The 18,256-nt window shown below is 35.7% G+C and overlaps 3 protein-coding genes and 1 pseudogene across 4 annotated transcripts; 1 reads left to right on the top strand and 3 right to left on the bottom strand.

The window, feature by feature from the left end:
- The first annotated feature begins 186 nt into the window (after nt 1-186).
- On the top strand, nt 187-1,631 carry LOC110760207 (GRAM domain family protein). The gene is made up of 2 exons (XM_021962438.2): nt 187-1,090; nt 1,176-1,631. Exons 1-2 carry the CDS (start codon nt 401-403, stop codon nt 1,383-1,385), a joined length of 900 nt encoding a protein of 299 aa, XP_021818130.1. The 5' UTR covers nt 187-400; the 3' UTR covers nt 1,386-1,631.
- A 123-nt stretch (nt 1,632-1,754) lies between these two features.
- LOC110760201 (uncharacterized) lies at nt 1,755-2,857 on the bottom strand. Of its 2 annotated transcripts, none has more exons than XM_088246993.1 (3): nt 2,621-2,857; nt 2,280-2,505; nt 1,755-2,056 (listed from the first exon to the last, which is right to left on the bottom strand). In XM_088246993.1, exons 1-3 carry the CDS (start codon nt 2,640-2,642, stop codon nt 2,008-2,010), a joined length of 297 nt encoding a protein of 98 aa, XP_088103119.1. In that variant the 5' UTR covers nt 2,643-2,857; the 3' UTR covers nt 1,755-2,007. The 2 variants fall into 2 exon arrangements, with proteins under 2 accessions (XP_088103119.1, XP_021818123.1); XM_021962431.2 differs by having other exon boundaries at nt 2,594-2,856.
- Nucleotides 2,858-6,797: 3,940 nt separating this feature from the next.
- LOC148297745 (protein FAR1-RELATED SEQUENCE 5-like) lies at nt 6,798-11,088 on the bottom strand (annotated as a pseudogene).
- Nucleotides 11,089-16,436: 5,348 nt separating this feature from the next.
- LOC110760199 (ATP-dependent RNA helicase) lies at nt 16,437-18,256 on the bottom strand. The gene is made up of 2 exons (XM_021962428.2): nt 17,767-18,256; nt 16,437-16,997 (listed from the first exon to the last, which is right to left on the bottom strand). Exons 1-2 carry the CDS (start codon nt 18,067-18,069, stop codon nt 16,635-16,637), a joined length of 666 nt encoding a protein of 221 aa, XP_021818120.1. The 5' UTR covers nt 18,070-18,256; the 3' UTR covers nt 16,437-16,634.

Here is an 18,256-nt window from a genome sequence, read left to right on the forward strand (position 1 = left end):
AGAGAAAAGTTAGGGATAAATGCAAGATCCTCCAAAATAATATAGATTATTACAAAGGCCTTTATGGCGGTCAGTCGGTGACAAGTTTAGACTGATTATCCTTACGAAGCTTCTTGATTTTTGTCCTGACCACAACAACTGGTCAATCAAGCCAAGCGAGAGCTTGTAATTCTGCCGCTAGCTTCCTGAATAAACACAACACTTTGCTTCGCTTGCAGAGGCAAAGGCAAAGGCATTCACATAACAGAGCCGTGTGTCACTTTTTCAGATATTCTTGAACTTCCTGAACCTTCCACTCTATAAAAACTCATTTTATCTCTCAACAGATTATAAACACAAGAAAACAAAGCAAAAGAAAGAAGAAAACCCATCATTTATCGGCTCATCAAAGTCACTAACCATGGCAGGCATACCAGAAGAAACACACCCCCACAACCAATCATCTCAAGCAGCCAAAGACCCAGAATCCAATTATCCATCCCTTGCCACTGTTACTGATCATCAGGACTCACAGACGCCTCAGCAACCACCGCCACAACATTCATCTTCATCATCTCCAGCAGAGGAGGAAGACACCAAGAAATATGGGACCCACATCATGGGAGCCCCAGCAGCCCCAAATGTCCACCCAGACAACCAGAGAGCCGCCCAATGGAAAGCATCTGATCACCAGCAAATTCACCACCAGCAGCAACCCTATGTCCAGTGCGCTCCCATAAACAAGCCCACAAACAACCCTTTTGAGCCTGCGATCCACGTGTTCAATTCCTGGAGCGCCAAGGCCGAGACCATAGCCAGAAACATCTGGCACAACCTCAAAACAGGGCCCTCTTTTTCTGAAGCTGCCTGGGGGAAGGTCAACTTGACGGCAAGAGCCATAACTGAAGGTGGATTTGAGTCTCTGTTTAAGCAGATTTTCGCGACTGATCCAAACGAGAAGCTCAAGAAGACCTTCGCCTGCTACCTTTCCAGTTCCACAGGTCCTGTCGCTGGCACTCTGTATCTCTCAACTGCCAGGCTTGCTTTCTGCAGCGATCGTCCTTTAACTTTCACTACCCCATCTGGACAAGCAGCTTGGAGCTACTACAAGGTAAATAACATTGAATTAAATGAACCCTTTTGAGAAAATTGATGGATATAATTTGTATTGACTGGAAATCTGTGTTCTTGAACAGGTGATGATACCTTTGTCAAATATAGGCACAGTGAACCCTGTGGTCATGAAAGAGAGTCCACCAGAGAAGTACATTCAGATTGTCACCATAGATGGCCATGAATTCTGGTTTATGGGATTTATTAATTTCGAAAAGGCATCCCATCACCTCTTAGACAGTGTCTCAGATTTCAGAACAGCTGGGAATTCAGCGCAACCGGTTGTTGGCTAGAGCTTGAAGATGAATTTTCCTTTTGGATCCTCAGGATCATCATCTTCCTTTGAGTTTTGATTTTCAGAGTTTTGGTTTTGTTGATTTGTTTGTAGGATTATGGTTTAGTTGAATCTGTAATTCATTGTATTCTATCCTTTGCTTCCGTGTGTTTTATGTGTTTGTAAATTGTAACCTTTGTTTCAGATATGTACACATATTATATTCTTTAGTGTAAATTAATGTTTTAAATATTATAAGTTCAAATTGAGTTTGCATTCCTACACTAACTTTACTTGTCGAACTCCAACGGAAGGTTCTCGTTTGGAAGTGATTTTGGATAGGTAAGCTCAATTGAGGCTATGGTTCTTTTCTGGTAAAACAATGAGGTTATATACTAAATTGTTAATTAATGTTTCAATATTATAAGTACAACTTTGAAGTACAACTTTGAAATGAACTTAAAATATAGGATTACAATTGCAAACGTGAAAGCCTTCCCCTTCATCATGTAAGCATGCACTTGTCTTCATAATTTGCATCTACAGGTTCAATTTTCCAGTAATACTGCAACACTAATGCAGGACATCTCAAATCAATCTATCAAAAGCAAAATAAATAAACATCAGATGCATCTAATGGCCTAAATACAGCATGCGTCCAATATCCAGCAGCAACAAATTGCAGCCAAACTGCAAATACAACACAAGAGAGGTTGGGATCAGTGAAGTGGTGGGAGAAGAACCAAGGAAGCCAAAAAGTAATTTTAATTATTGTCCTAATTTTTTTATAGAGAAAACAGAAAAAGAACAAAGAGTAAAACACACATTTATTCAATTCAAGCCAAATATGATGATCAAATCAAACAATTTAAGAGCTGGTGGTAACAGAAGGATATGAAGAACATGCACATACCAGCCTTTGAGGACTGAACAGCAGTCAGGGTCACCATCCTCTTGGTGTGAAGGGGGCGGGGGTGGAGTTGGGTTTGGCGGTGGCGGAGGATAAAAGTAACCCTGATAGCCAGGTGGCGGCGGTGGGGGGCCTGGTGGTGGAGGGTAGTCTGATGGTGGCGGCGGCGGGGGTGGGGGGCCTGGTGGAGGAGGGTAGTCTGATGGCGGCAGCGGCGGAGGCCAGGAACCTGTATTTGTGAAAACAAGCAATTAGTACATATAACATGAACCAGAAGGGTGGTTAAAGAAAATGTGGTTGGTGACTTGATCACTTGCCTGGCGGGGGTGGGGGTGGAGGCTCACCAGGAACAGGCTTGTAACTCATTGCTCTGCTTTTCGACTTCAATCCTAGCTTAGTGCAAAGGCTAGAAAACCAGAACCGAGAAAAGGGTTATGTCTGTTAGCTGTATATATAAACTATATAATTGACTACCCGCTGAGTCTAAGTGGAAATCATGTGGAACATGCTTTTCTCATTTCCATCGTGTTTTGGCTTCATTTTAGTATTAGAATTTGAATTGATCTTCCCATAAAAATTCGAGCAATAAATCAACCAAAACAAAATCAAATACATAAACAGAAAGTTAACCACCATGTAAGTTCCACCTGTCATTCTATAGAAGGTCACCTAACAGTCCACTGCCAATTTAGAGAAGAAGAAAAGAAAACCCAAAGAGAAACAGGAGCTTACTGCTTACCTGAGGGTCAGCACTCTATCCTCCATTCAAGTCAGCTGAAGGAAGTTGAGCAAAACCCCTCATCAAAATGATTAATCATAAACTTATTAGGTGCTGTGCAGATTGATTATTTTGAAAAGGCCTGGGATATCACCTCCTAAACCTTGTGTCAGATTTCAAAGCAAGTCTAATTGTCACAGATTTCGTGTAATTCATATATCCTCTGTTTTCAATCTTATAAATTTGGATTGAGATTACATGCGCATATCGTAGAGGTTAGGTACTTTTGTATTGTTCTCTACTTCAAAAAGAGACCAATAGAAAACAAAAAACTCAGAGAGACAGCATCGTAACATTCTCCAATCAACTGCACATTCTTAAATTTTAATAATGCAATTAAAATTTCAATTTTAAAATTAATTTTTGGTGTGTGAGGTTTATTTTATTTTTCAAACAAATGAACCTAAAAAATTTCATTTCAGAGAAGATATGATTTCTTTGGATAAAAATAAATCTTCATCATTCAATTTGAAAGAATAAATAAGGGCCATTGGATGAAAAGAGCCATTGATTTTTTTTTTTTCAATGCAATTAAATATGGGCATTGATTTTTGGCTTAAATGTTAAAATGATCTCTGTGTTTTACCCATTTGGCCAATTTAGTCCCCGTATTTTCAATTTGGTCAATTTAGTCCTTGTGTTTTACTCCGTTAGTCAATATTTTCCATTTCATTAAACTGTTGTTTAAAAAATTCATAAATGTTATTTAAACTATTTAAAAATATATAATTATTTAATAAAACATGAAATTTCAATTTAAAAATAAAATACGCACCACATTCCAGGGGGGAAGTGGCTGGTTGGGATGGCTCATGGTGGTTTGGTGTCGGCTGCTGGAGAGAAGAAGAGGGTTTAGAGGTTGGGTTTCCATTTTTTTTTATAAAAATTTAAAATTTTCTTATTTTGTTAATCTTTTTTTAAGAGAAACAAAAATAAGCACAAGGCAGTGCAACAGTAGGCTAGCGGGTAAGCTTGATAAAGGATAAGCATGATTGCAAGAGCCAACAATTCATTTGTTTATGTTCATCCTTCTTTTCATGGCTGTCAGGACCCTTTTGCTCTTGCTAATGTTTTCATCCACCCCATGGATTGTATTATGGGCATGTAGAAGAGACTGGCGGGGTTGATGCAAATCGGATAAGTTTTTTATTAGAGGGTTTGAATCGGTGTTGATCAATCGGAGAATTTGAGGCTTGCAGGCCTTTATTTTGTTTATCATTAAAGTGACCTTGTAATTTCTATATTTATTTAGAACAATTACAGTTTTTTTAAATAATTTCTAAAACTTTAATGAACTTTTTTAACAATAATTTAACGGAATGGACAACATTAGCTAACGGAGTAAAACACAATGACTAAATTGGCCAAATTAAACACACAGGGACTAAATTGGCCAAATGGTTAAAATACAAGGACTATTTTGACATTTAAGCCTTGATTTTTTTTAATTAAAAAAAAATCTTGACCACTCATTTGGTGACAGTTGGAGGATGCATTCAGCCATCTTGCACTTTGTCTTCCATGGGGACTGCTTGTTGCTTTGTCTGGAGAGTATCCTTCTACTTGTGTGTACAGGGAGAGTGGCTGAACCTTTTCAGCAGCTCTACTCTCTCCTCTCTCCTCATTTCTTGCTTGTGTGATCCGCAAAATGGGTGTAAAAATTGATGTAAATTAGCATCTTTTTATACACATTCGATGGCCAATGTATTTATATACAAGCGTTTACATCCTCCCACTACAGCAACTTCTAGTGGCAATAGGTGTAAATTTAGCATACATCCACCTTTATACACTACCAATGTGAATGCTCTTAGGAAAGAAAAAAAAAATGCTCTTAGGAAGGAAAAAAATAAAGTATCAATGGCCACCCTAGGTCATGTGCCCCCTTTGGCCCTAGTATGATAGTTTAATGAAATATTTGACATATTTTGTGACTTAGATGCAACACATTCAATCGGCTCATGTAAATCTTTACAATAGAGTCATGCTTAGTTTCCACGTCACAAATGGTTGAGTTTGATCATGGTGCTATCACCTTTTTTTGGGGGATTTAACATGGTTCAATAGCGTAACTACATCTGCCATCAAATTCTCCATTATGTCAAACAATATGAACAACAACAAAAAGATCTCACTAAATGATGTAGAACATATGACAAAAGCAAATGAAGAGGAGTTGGAGAGATGCGTGCATAAGGGCAAACCAGAAAAACTGTAAGTTTGGGCCTCGAGCTCATATTTGGGCCCATGACTTGTTGATTCGAAGAGAATGGCGTCACAAGTAAAACTCATCACTTTGCCATGACGTATGGAATTTTCAAGCATCCGAGATCTTTTAACCGCCCAAAATTCAGATTTTGTGTTTTAACAATTTTTGGAAATTTTGTTATTTTTCTTATTTTAATTCCTCGTTTATTCCTAGAGTTTGTAGGGCATTTAAACAACTTTAAACCCGTCGCTAGGAGAAAAACTTTCTTGGCACGGATATGTCAATAGGATACTGCCACCTGCCAATCTTTTTTACAAACTTTTAAAAATATATTTTAATCAAAAAAATTAACCAAAAAGTAAAGTTTCTCTCTCATCCAATCTTTACATCCGTGCCCGGCCTTTTACTACCCAATTAATTTTTTTTTTTCCCAAACTCAATTAATGTTTTACATTCTTTATTTTTTTACCAGCCCTCTTACTTCTCATATGCAAAAACTTTCCATCTGTTCAAAGTCGTTCTTGCCTCTAGTCAATCCCTTCTCCTTCCTTTCTTCTATCCATAAAATTGTTTTATAATTTTTTAATGAAGTGATGTATTTTATTGCTACAAATAATGACATTTGTTTTTTTATTTTATAATGAAGTAATGCTAATAAAATTTGGTTTGTTGTACAATTTTGTTTATGATATTAATAACTCAAGTTTTTTTTTTCTTTCTGTCCAATATCAATAACTCAAAGAAGTTTTTTTTTTCTTTCTTTGATCAAGTGTAACATGGGTGACTGGCATGAATGGATTTATAATTGACTGATCCTTCTTCAAATAACATATCAAGGAAGAGCACAAACTTAATCTCATGTACAGAAGTAGTCTTTTGGCCAAATAATACAACAAAAAGGAAAGGGAGTGTGGAATTATTCCCTTGTACAAAAGCGTAACCTTGGCCAAATAACATCGCAAAAAGAAAAGGAGAACACTACGTCACATCTACAAAAATGTAATTTTGCCAAACTAAAGATTATATTGTTCTCCTTTGCAAAATATGTTGGCCTTTATACATCAAAATGAGCACATTACACCTATTCAAATATGATGTCCAACCAAAAATTAGAAAACTAATACAAAGCATAGCATATCCTTCAGACGTTCATATTCGAAATAAAAAAAATGTAAGGACAATCTCTATGTACCTATTGTCATAATCTTGAGATAGATTTCAAACCCATAAAAAAACATCAACCAGCCCTTATCAGTCTTACCACCAACGCAATTGGTTCAAACCATTGAAATACACATTATGCGTCACAATTTAATCCATGAATCAATATGGAGATTAACATAATTAAAAGTAAATTTTATATCATGAGTCAAACCTGATTTAAATTAGTTGATTGTCCAAATGTGAAATTTGCATTCACAGTTGTAGATGAATCCTAATGTATCATAAAATAATCTGAAGTTAGAAATATCTGATTTCTTTATCCCATGAGTATATATTAAATTCATATACCTAAATCAAGTAAGGCATTTGATCACTTCCTTGAAGCATGGTTGTAAATTGAAAATTCGAATGTCCAAAAATTTGGCTTGGAATATCCTAAAAATACATATAACATTAGGAGATAAACATTAAAATTAACCTTCAAAATAATGAAGTGTAAGAATAAGTACACCAAAGTGATGAAATGATGGATGATAATGGGTTGAATGAGGTGGAACACTGTTGGTTTCTTGCTCATGTTGGCCTACAAAAAAAATTATTAGCACATGAAATTAAAACTACCAGAAAAAATAGCTAAAACCTAATTAATATCAATCTAGTTAAAAACAACTTAAAGAAAATAATTCTTACTAGCAGCCGTGGTGGTAGGCCCTGAAGTTCGAGAGGAATTTCCAACTCTTACATTTTTTTTTTCTTTTCTTCTCCAATTAATTTTTTTATCCTAGCATTTGTTATGCCTTTAGCCCTTATGGTGGGGGGATTCAAAACTGGTGGCTTAGCAATGGGCACATCATGAAGAGTTTGGTCACCAATGTTATTCAAATTTTCCTTTGATCTTGTAATTTCTATATCACTTTCAAGTAACATCATAACCTCTGCTAACTTTTGTTTGACAAGTCTTGTTCCTGAATTAGATAATGATGTTATACTAACAACATTATTTGCGTCATGCATTAGCTCACTCAGGCGCAATGATTGGGCAGATATCGCCTTCTTATTATAATATTCGCATAAGTCACTATTCACCACAATTCCTTTCTTGGCCCCTTTAGTCCATCTCTTCAATATGTGTTGACTTGGTATACTTGTGATATTTTTGGAATCTAACACTTTCAGGGCATGACGACATAGCAATCCCTTAATTTCAAATAACTTAAACAAACAAGAAATATTGAAAGTTATGGAGTCAAAATGGATTTTGTAAACCCTTTCATGGCCTTCTTCAATTGCTTCAAAAACATATTTTGTACCAATATTACAAACTTCATCCAACCTAACCTCAAAACAACCCAACAGCTCCTTTTCAAAGAATGGAAAGATCTTAATGGTATACTCACTAGCTACTTGCTTAAAGATACCACTCTTTGCTTTAAGATGAGGCATTCCATTTTTACAACGAAAATCCTCTTCCAACTCTGTCAATCTAATATATGTTGTTCTTTGCTCACAGTGTTGCACAAAATTGTTGAAGAAAAATGTGAACCTCCCAACATAATTTTACCACCACTAATTAAATAATGGGGTTTTATTATTTTAGATTCGACCCATTCGAGACGCAAGTCTCTTAATTACAATCCCTTACTTCAAGGGAACACCCTTTGATTTCATCATAAAGAAACAGAGCGTGTGTGTTTGGTTTTGCCATTGCTCCCAAGTCCAACCTCAGGGTGCCTACGTATCCCTTGCGGGAATCAAGCCACTCGTAGTTCAAAGATTGGCAATGAATAAATGACTCATTGCAAAAGGGAGGATTTGTATGAATTTGATTGAAAAAAGAGTTTGAGTGAATTTAGCTGAATAAACCAGTGATTCAATTTTGATATGTGTCTTGGGGCGAATTTGGTTAAGAATAAATCTGGGATTCTGTTTGGATTTGAGATTTGGGCGGTTGTATCTAGATTGATTCTCTAGATTGCCTATGTACCCTTTTGAAGGGATCAAATCAACATAGTTCGGAAATGATTTGTATGGAGAGAGATTTGATTTGTGAGAATTTGGTTGATGTAACCAGTGATTCAAATTTGGTTGATGTAACCAGTGGGATGCTAGACTGCCTACGTACCCTTGATGGAATCAAACCGACGTAGTTTCAATTTAGAAAATTAATGGGTAAGTGTGGCCCAATAATTTAGAATTTGTGTCTTTGAGATAATTTGGAAATTTTCAGAGGTAGATGACCTATGGGAAAAATTAGAACTTAATAGGTAAGTGTGGCCCATTAATTGAGAATTTGTGTTTGAGAGATTTGAATTTAATCTCAATGAAATTTGTATGGATAGGTGACCCATGGGAAAAATTGGATGGTTTTGTACCATTTTTCTTTTTGTCAATATCCAAGAAAAATAATGAGAAATTTTATTTAACCCACTAATTTTCTCAAATTGACATTTGTACTTGGACCCAAACATGGCTATGAGGATTTTTAAAATTGATCCATGAACCATATAATAGGCAATTTGGGTCTTTGTAAATTTAATGGGTAATTATTTGGATCACCCATTAAATACTATGGGCTTTTGAGAGTTAATGGGCAATTATTTTTGCCAGCCCATTTTTCTATTTTGGGCTTTTTTTTTTTGTTTGTTTGTTTGTTTGTAAGGCAACTAACTTCCTTCTTCTTTTCCTTTTGATGCAGTGTACTCAAATAGAAAAAGTAATTTATACCGCTTTCTCAAATAGAGAGGGAGATAATTGGTCAGAGTGTCCAAGAGGTAGAGGTGTAACCCCTTTCGTTTGCTAATTGCCATGGATCTTTGAACCCATTTTCCAGATTTTTTTATCTGCAGAGGTTTTGGGTTTCTCACCCATATGGATTTTTACATCCAAATAACTTTAGGGTTACTCACCCATGGATTTGCATCCAAATAATGTCGGGGTTTCTCACCCATGGATTTGCATCCAAGTAATTTCAGGGTTTCTCAACCATGGATTTGTGGCATGTCATGCCCAGTATAGAAAAGAAAATAGAGATGATAGTATACCTGTAGCAATTTTTTTCTGTTCTTTGCACTGCTCTAATTTCTCTTGCAGTCTTTTTTAATATGTCGTTCGCTTTCTCCTTCCTTTTTTTTCTTTTTATGTTGTAGCCTTTTTATAGGCCAACTAGATAAGACTCCTTTGAAAAAACAACACTTTTTGAATTTCAAGTAAGTGCTGATCAGCTTTACCCTCACCAATTTGAAACATAACAGATATCCCAAAATTTTGGGAACCCATGTTGGTTTGAGTTTATCATTTAATTTTTATTTGAAATAAATGATAAGATTTATTTGGCCGAATTTTTTGTTTCAACAAAAACTATTGAGACTCATTGTTTTTCTAGAAATCCGATGAAAGATATTGTTTGTGCTCTCAACCCTTTGGGAAGATCTAATATTAGCTGAGAAATAATCTAAGTTGAAAGCAGAACACCATTTTCTTCTAAGTGAATATAACTTTTATAGCCACAAATGATTCTCAAGCTTGAAGGTTTTAATCATGTGACCCCATGTGGCTTCAAATTCTGATTCACTCAAACAACCATAAAAGCATTTGTTGAATATTTGCTAACTTTGGGTTAGTATAAAGACCAGCAAGTGGTTGTGTAGCATTTTTAGCGATATGCCAAGTACATAATTGATGGCGTGTTTGTAGAAATACAATCTCAATTGCATTTGCCATTGCTTTATCCTCATCCGTGAAAATGGTTATTGAATGTTTGTTTCCCATTGACTCAAAAAAAGTTTCGAACAACCAAACAAATAATTTTGTGCTTTCATCCAATAAAAAAGCACAACCAAGTAAGACATTTTTCTAGTGATGATTAACTCCCACAAATGGAGCACAGATTAAGTTGTATTTGTTGATCCAAAATGTAGTATCAAAGCATAGAACATCTCCAAAGCAATCATAGTCTAACTTTGATCTACCATCTCTCCAAAAAAAAATTTGTCATCCGAGTACACTAATCCACTTGAACACTATAGAAAAAAGTTAGGATCATCAACTTGTTTATGCTTAAAATGATTGATCAAACTTTGTGCATCCCCTCATTTCAATCAATTCTTCCTTCTTCCTATGCAAATAATTTAGACAATCTTTCTTAGTACACCCAACATTCTCAGCACCACCAACTTCTTTTGCCAAATACGAATATGACTTTGTTGGCCTTATACCAGCTTCAACCATAGAAGACAAAACATTTGCATGAGCCTTTTGTATCTTTCGACCAGATTTGAGAAATTGTCTTCTTTCAAGCTTAGCAAACTCATGATTATGATTTTAATATATATGACTTATCTTCCACACACCATCATCCACAGTGAATCGAATTAAAGCCCTACAACATATCCTTGTATCCAATTGATGAACTATCTTCACTTCACAAAGGTCATCATAACACCCTTGCTTTGAACAAAAATAGTCATGTTGTCGAATATTGTATTTTGCATCTCTTCGAATATTTCCTTTACAAATGCTAAATCATTTCTTTAATGCATAAGAGTTGCATTATATGCTTCAACTTCATTACACACCAACATTCCCACTCTTAATTCGTCACTGTCAAATAAATTTTTCTCTTCATTTGTTTCTAACTTTTCCTTTTGACAACTAGATTTCATGATCCAAATCAACAACCTTTTGTATTTCATATAACAAAATAACAAAATTCAAAAGGTAAGAAGAGATATATACATAGCATGTAAATTAGCTTTACACTTACAGGAAATCAAAATTCACATGAAGAGTAAGCAATTTTTACAATAATAACAAAAATAAATTACTGATCACATCCTTCTATTTCAAAAGTTATTTTAAAGATTAAACTAAGAAAAAAAAAACAAAGGATAACATGAGAAACAAAAATAAATATCTCAAACTGCAAAATCAGTAGTTTACCCACAAATAGAACATGGACAACAATGAAAACCAGTAGATTACAGTAAAAAAAAAATTTTAACAAAAAAGAAAAATAGAGAAATCGAAACCTTGTGTGTATGTATGAAGGGGTCACTGAAGAGAAAAGGACGACTTTGAAGAAGGGTTTTTGCATAGAAGAGGAAAGAGGTGGGAATGGGAGGGTATTGTGCAAGAAAGTGGAATGTAAAACATTAATTGAGTTTGAGAAGAAAAAAATTAATTGGGAAGTAAAAGGGCTGGCTCGGATGTAGAGATTGGCTGAGAGAGGAACTTTACTTTTTGATTGATTTTTTGTTATTAAAATATGTTTTTAAAAGTTTGTAAAGAAGATTGGTAGGTGGCAGTATCCTTTTGGCTTGGGATAATGAGTTGGAAAACTGATATGGCATCCCGATGCCAGGAAAGTTTTTCTCCGTGGCTAGGGTTATGTTATGTTATTTTCAGATTCAATAAACTTGAGGTTTCCTCTTTTTCTTCCAAGTGGATTCCAGAGTTGGTGTGTTTAGACTAAGTTTTAGTCATTCAATTGTCATGCTGCATCTCTAAATCTACAACATAGCTATAAATCACCGAGTAATTGCATCTTCTCCCCAGTTAACTCTCTCGCGCACACTGACTTTCTCACTCTCCAAAATTCATAGTGATATTGGGAAGCTAGCTGAAAACCCAGTGCACTGACTGGAGGAAGTTGAATATATAGCAGCCACCTACTTCATTCAGAAATGTCGCCGTAGAAAGTTATGGGCTGGACCCATGGAACGCCTAGTGTTCGTCCCAGAACAATAACTGCTCAGAATCAGAAATAAAGCCCATCCACCATGTAACCCAACCTAACCTGACCTGCACAATGTTTGGCCTTTCTAACACAATCTCACCTAACAATTCATCCTTTACCAATTCAGCCAAAAAGTAGAAGAAAATTTGAATCCTTTACCAAAACCATTGTAACTCAACGTGAGAAATCATAAACTCTATGTTACATTACATACATATATATTCTAGCGTAAGATCTCAAAGCAAGTTGATAATGTACTGCAACTGCTTCTTAGGTTAGCTATAGCAGATGGATTATGTCTTTCTGAGTCCTTCAATTCCTCTTTACAATCTTGATGTTCACAATGCGATTGACATACATATATATACGGAAATTATCCTATGCAAATATCTGGATGTTGTATGGACGTTGTATATGTTGTACTATTCCTCCATGCTTGTTTACCATATATGGCGTCTACACGGTAATAACGTACGCACATCCGAATAAGAGAATAATATATATGTGTATGTAATCAGTGGAGGCACACTTGCTCGGTTTCGGTTTTGTTATTCATTTATCCTCTGTTTTCTTGGATTTATATGTTAATTTGTTCCTTACTGCCTCACTGACAGTTGGTCGAGAACACTGCCGTGGCTAATATTTAAGCAGGAATAAAAGGGTGGTTAAGTGGGATTAGTTGAAGTAAAAGCATACAATTAATATTTGCCAAATTAAAGATGGGGACATACTTTTAAGTAGTTTGAAATTTAAGATGCAAAATGGAAGAAACACACAAGGAGTGGGGGATAGAGAAAACGACAAACAGAGATTCCATATGTACAGACTCTACAGAGAAACGTCTGGATCATTAAAAAAAAAGGATAGACGGTAAATTCAAAATATAATATATATAGGCTTGTAAATAATAAGAGGGTCCTTATCAGTTACCCTCTCCAGGCTCCAGTCCAGTACTTACCAGTATCAGTCCCTTTGTCTTTGACCATGCAATGCAATGCAACTCAATACTCACTCAAAGAAAGAGAGAGAAATTATTAAGACACAGAGAAGAGAGAGAGAGAGGTTTTAATTCTTCCCTTTCCTTTGCTTCTCTCTCTCTCTCTCTCTCTCACTGTCTCATATAACATAACATACATACATGTCACAGTCTCACCACCTTCACCTTCAACTTCACTCATCTGCATAATATACAGAGCCCAGAGTCCACAGAGGGCACAGTGCCACAGTGCACTCTTTGATGCATAGATTCCTTTAATTCTGCCAACTAACCAGGAAAGCTTCCTTTGTTTTCTCCACACTAGTCCCAGCCAGCCAGCTATATATATTCTTTCTTGGACCATATATATATATATACATGCATCCATCCATCTTACCTGATCTCTTTCTATTGTACCAAATTATTCAACCATCACCATCCATCTTTCTCTGTCTCTCTGAAATTCGAATCTTTTAGGAGGGAGGGCCTCGAAACTCTACAAACACAGAGCAAACAACATATGCACCATGCATGTATATATATTATCAATAACTCAATTATTCAACTCTACTGTAAAAACATTTTTTACAATGGTAACATCATTAGTGTGTACTGTACATATGCAAATGTCGCTTTTCAAGGCTCCTTGTCATTTGCAGAGGCTCACTTTCTCTTGTAGGAGAATCAAAGTGAGGACATGGATCAGATTTGGTGGCGATATGCACAATGAATGCAGTAATGAACTTTACAAATGCCGGAAGCCAAAGTTTTGAAAGTGATATTTGGATTCGCTTCGGAATTCGGATACCTATCTATAAACACTCGGAGATGAGATTAGGTGAGTCAGATTTGTCTTTTCTTCGCCATTTCAAAATTTTGATGCTAAAATCACTCTCTCTTAAAATTCCATAGCGCCATAGCTCACTCTGCAGAATTCAAAGTAACCACTTACATTACATATATATAAATATTTAAGCATATGGTTTTTGTGTACATTTTAAATATATATATATATATATATATACAAGTTCTATTGGTATGTCATGCATGATAACTTTTTCACGTGTCATTTTGTGATTGATCGAGATTAGCAAAACAATGCTATCCTTGTTTCATACAAGTTTTTCTGCTTGAAATGGCCCTAGAAGAAAGTTTCCCCCCCAACTTTTTATGGGGAAAGTTTTCCTTCATAAGATGACTAAATGACACAGTGAACATTTCCAAACAAAATATTTTCAGTTCCTTTCAAAAGTTATTATAGATCTTCTCCAATAACGTGCTGCAATAGAAAGAACATAAACAAAATAGTGATAGAAATCTGCATTAAGACGACAAGAACACATCACATCATGGGACAAAACTTATAATGTTTGGGCAAAAAACTAATGATTTATGGTCTGGAGGTCAAACGATACAGCATGGTATTCAACCTTTTGTACCAAGGATTCTCTGTGCTGATAGTAGTAAAGGTCGATTAGAACATGGACATAGGAGGTGGAGGAGTGTTGAAATTAAACTCGGTAAGGTCGACCAACCATCATGCATTTTGGGACCCTCAAAGTTGTCATCTTTTGAAAGTGAAAAGGAAAAAGGAAGATATTCTCCCTGACTCAGAATTTTATTTGCACAGAATTTGTCCTGCATGCTTATGATCTCTTCCACTTCATGGTGGAAACTCCGGTTTGTGTTTCTGCCTGCAACAAATACCAAATCCTAATACATTTTTATACGATCCCTAATCTTCTAACTAATTAGGAAATTAATCCCTTGACTTTTGGAAGTTGAAACCACACGAAGTGATGAAATTGTATGACAAGAGAAACCCACAAACTACAGTAGCAAGCACATTAAAACTTTTAAAAAGCATATTATTATTATATTACAAGAATATTTTAAAGAATTCTCAGAGCAAAACTGTTTAGCGCTGACTTTTTTTTATACCATCCATTGGGATTAGACTCATTCAATGTAAAATTCTACAAATATTTTTTTATATCAAAATTCTACAAAAATCTTCAAATTATTTATTACTAATCTTAATAAATGTCCCTATTAGATTGGTTTTCTCTGGTATAAATCAGTTTACCAAATTAAACAAACACACCTCGAGTCCTCGACGATGGGCATAGGCATGGCCAAGGAAAGTTTCTAGGCTATGGAAACTTTGGAAAGGTAAAGGCGGCCGCAATTTATTTATTTGGACACCCTAAATTAAAATTTTGACTTTGGTTTAATTGATTTTTTCTTCGCCAAAGCTTTTGCGTTCAGCTACACGCCATTACTTTAGCAAAACCCACTCCATCCACTACTTACGCGTGCATTGAAGGATTTTGGAATATAGTTGGCTCATACAAATTATATTTTATGTGATCCTTGACTTTCGATGGGAAAAATCATTAATTAATATAAAACGAATTAATAAAATTCCAACCAAGAATAGTAAGCATTGTCAATAATATGTTAATTAGGTACCAAAGAGGAAGAGGGGAGATATTTAAACTTTGGTTTTGGATGTGTGGACAAATAGTGCTTTACATGACAGCTACAACAAAGCTTACATATTTCGGTGTATTGTAAATAAAGGATTAACCCTTATACCTAACTAAGGCTAGGACCTAGGACCTACCACTTGCATAAATAAATGACTCAACCATATATTGGATTACTAATTAGCTCTTAGTAAATTAATTTCATATGTGCGTGATGAATGGGGCCTCAAATGCAAAGATAAACGCTTTTGACCACATGAACTACAAGTTGCTTGTAAATAATGTAGCATTTTCAGTTGTTAACTATCAATCAACACTCTAAAACGTGCTTCCAGTTCATCGGCTCTATTGATTGAATGACATGATGGTCATGGTCCTGATTTTAGTGTAACAGCTTGACAAATCAAATTATCGGATAAGAAAGAAAAACTACCATATATGCGTATGACAAACATTGACATCCATTAATATCTGTCCTCCAAGGAAACAAATTCCAGAGTTTGCGTAATAAATTCTTAGCGGAATTATTGGGAGTTTCTCATGATCATGATATGATTGATGAGCACTTTGTTAAATAATAACGAATAATCTGGATAAAAATAAATAAATAAATAAATAAATATATATAGAAAATGTGAAGATAAATAAAATAAGAGATGATCATGGAACAAAAGAGAAGGAAACCTACACGTCGCAATCATATTACCAAATATAATTCCTGCTACCTTGTTTCTACGCTGGCGCTGTAGGGTCTCATCTATGGCCTCTATCCCAAACAATTCAACCAAAATTAAAAAAACAAAGGATTAGTTAAACAACAACCACCAAACTAATAACCCATTTGTAATCTGTTTATCAATTCAGAGTCTCAGACTCAGTGGAGCTTTTTAGAGCACAAATGGCTTCTAGTTTACGGGATGGATAGAGAAAGAAATAAACAAAACAAAACAAAACAAAACAAAAAAAAAGTGGGGTAAGAAATTGAAGAGAAATGAATGTCATGGATGATCATGGGGAGCCATTTTCGGATCGATCAAAGTGGAGAAGTTGACCAGAGCATTTGGGGCAGTCTTCGAGCTGTTTTGGAACCATGAAATACATGAGACAGGCTTTGCAGCCAGCCACTACCAACACATTATTATTATTATTATTGTTAATATTATTGTGCTCGTTATTGTTAATATTCTCTATCTGCTGCAGCTGATACCTCTGTCTGCACGAAGATGGCGACGTCTCAGTCGAAGACTCTTCGCTATCATAGGAGCTATTTTCGTCTTCTGAGTAGTATTCTCCACTGTATTCTGCTCTTGCTCTCGGATCTTCTTTTGCTTTCATCCCGTTCCTCCAGTTTATGTAGTAAATCTCCCCTGTCTGCAAATAATTAAACATTAATTAGAATTAAACCCATCATCATACAATTAATTAACACCAGCACCTTGAACAAAAAATTTGGTCTTTGTACTTGTTGGCTTTGTAAGTTGAACAAGTAAATGTACTGGCTATTGAAAACGACTATGTATCATAAAGCCCAGATTTTTATTTTTATTTTTAAAAGTTTCTCTCGTTTGACAAAATGCAAAGTTTGCAAACCAAACAGAGTTCTCCTTTATTGCAACCAGGAGAGGAAAATCTATCATGAGATGATCAAACACAGAAAAGAAAAAAGTTCATCTCTTTTTACTGAAATGTACCAACAGGAATGTCAAAACCAGTGAAGCTTTTCTTTTTTTCCTGTCGTCTAAAGGAAAAAATTGAAGGGCAGTGAAAAGTAAAAAGCTTTGAAAAAGAAAAGCTTCTTCCCTTTCTGGGGATTTTTGGTGTCTGGTATGGTACCCTATCTTCACTCTGAGATTTGTAAAAGAAAGGGCTTTCCTGTTTTTCTTAGCTTTCAACTAAAGAGAGCATGAAGCATTAAATACTGTAAGCAATTAATGAAATTAAAGAGAGAGTACAGCATTAAATACAACAAACCATGAGTGAAAGCTCCCCTGTGCATTCAGAAAGTTGAGGAATTTATTGAAGAAGTTGCAAGATCTGCCATGTTTTTGCATTTATTGAAGCTTGAAAAAGGAAAAAGAAAAAAGACCAAACAAAAACATGGGTTTTCTTAGTTGAAGAAGGAGGAGGGAAAAGAACCAACCTTTAAATCGAGGCATTGTTCCCAATGGTAAGGAAGAGAGACATGGGAGTTGAGCTCTAAAGTGGCGTCATTGCTGTAATTGGGAAGCAGTTGATTCTGGTGCGCAATATCATCTGAGGTTGATGAGGATGAAGACGATGACCTTCCCTGCCGCGTAACGCTTGAGCTTTGCCCTTCACCGCCTGTGAAGATGCAGCTGCTGCTCTGATGCTGTTGCTGGTGGTGATGAGGGTGGTTCAAGGAGCAGTTTTGGAGAGACCTCTCCAGAGAAGCAGCAATCGTCGCCATGTTTGGAGCTGTCATTGACTCTCAACAACACGGAAAACCCCAGAATATGATTGCAAAAATCAGCTTCAACAATCAAAACAAAATCGGTCACAACAGAGAGACTCAGAGAGAGAGAGAGAGAGAGAGAGAGATTAAAAGGTGGGATTTTGGAAGGGCAAATATAACAAGGGAAGGGACTTCAAAACTTTGGGTACAGTCACAC

Source organism: Prunus avium, chromosome 1 (assembly GCF_965620075.1).
Source record: "Prunus avium chromosome 1, drPruAviu1.hap1.1, whole genome shotgun sequence".
In the NCBI taxonomy this organism is placed as follows: Eukaryota; Viridiplantae; Streptophyta; class Magnoliopsida; order Rosales; family Rosaceae; genus Prunus; species Prunus avium.

Excerpts from the sequence above, each read along its gene's own strand:
- LOC110760207 (XM_021962438.2), top strand. The coding sequence starts at position 401 with ATGGCAGGCATACCAGAAGAAACACACCCCCACAACCAATCATCTCAA. Across the intron at positions 1,091-1,175 it reads CAGCTTGGAGCTACTACAAG|GTGATGATACCTTTGTCAAA; the intron begins GTAAATAACATT and ends GTTCTTGAACAG.
- LOC110760201 (XM_021962431.2), bottom strand. The coding sequence starts at position 2,642 with ATGAGTTACAAGCCTGTTCCTGGTGAGCCTCCACCCCCACCCCCGCCA. Across the intron at positions 2,506-2,593 it reads TCCACCCCCACCCCCGCCAG|GTTCCTGGCCTCCGCCGCTG; the intron begins GCAAGTGATCAA and ends TCACAAATACAG. Across the intron at positions 2,057-2,279 it reads TGTTCAGTCCTCAAAGGCTG|TTTGGCTGCAATTTGTTGCT; the intron begins GTATGTGCATGT and ends TTGTATTTGCAG.
- LOC110760199 (XM_021962428.2), bottom strand. The coding sequence starts at position 18,069 with ATGACAGCTCCAAACATGGCGACGATTGCTGCTTCTCTGGAGAGGTCT. Across the intron at positions 16,998-17,766 it reads AACAATGCCTCGATTTAAAG|ACAGGGGAGATTTACTACAT; the intron begins GTTGGTTCTTTT and ends AATTATTTGCAG.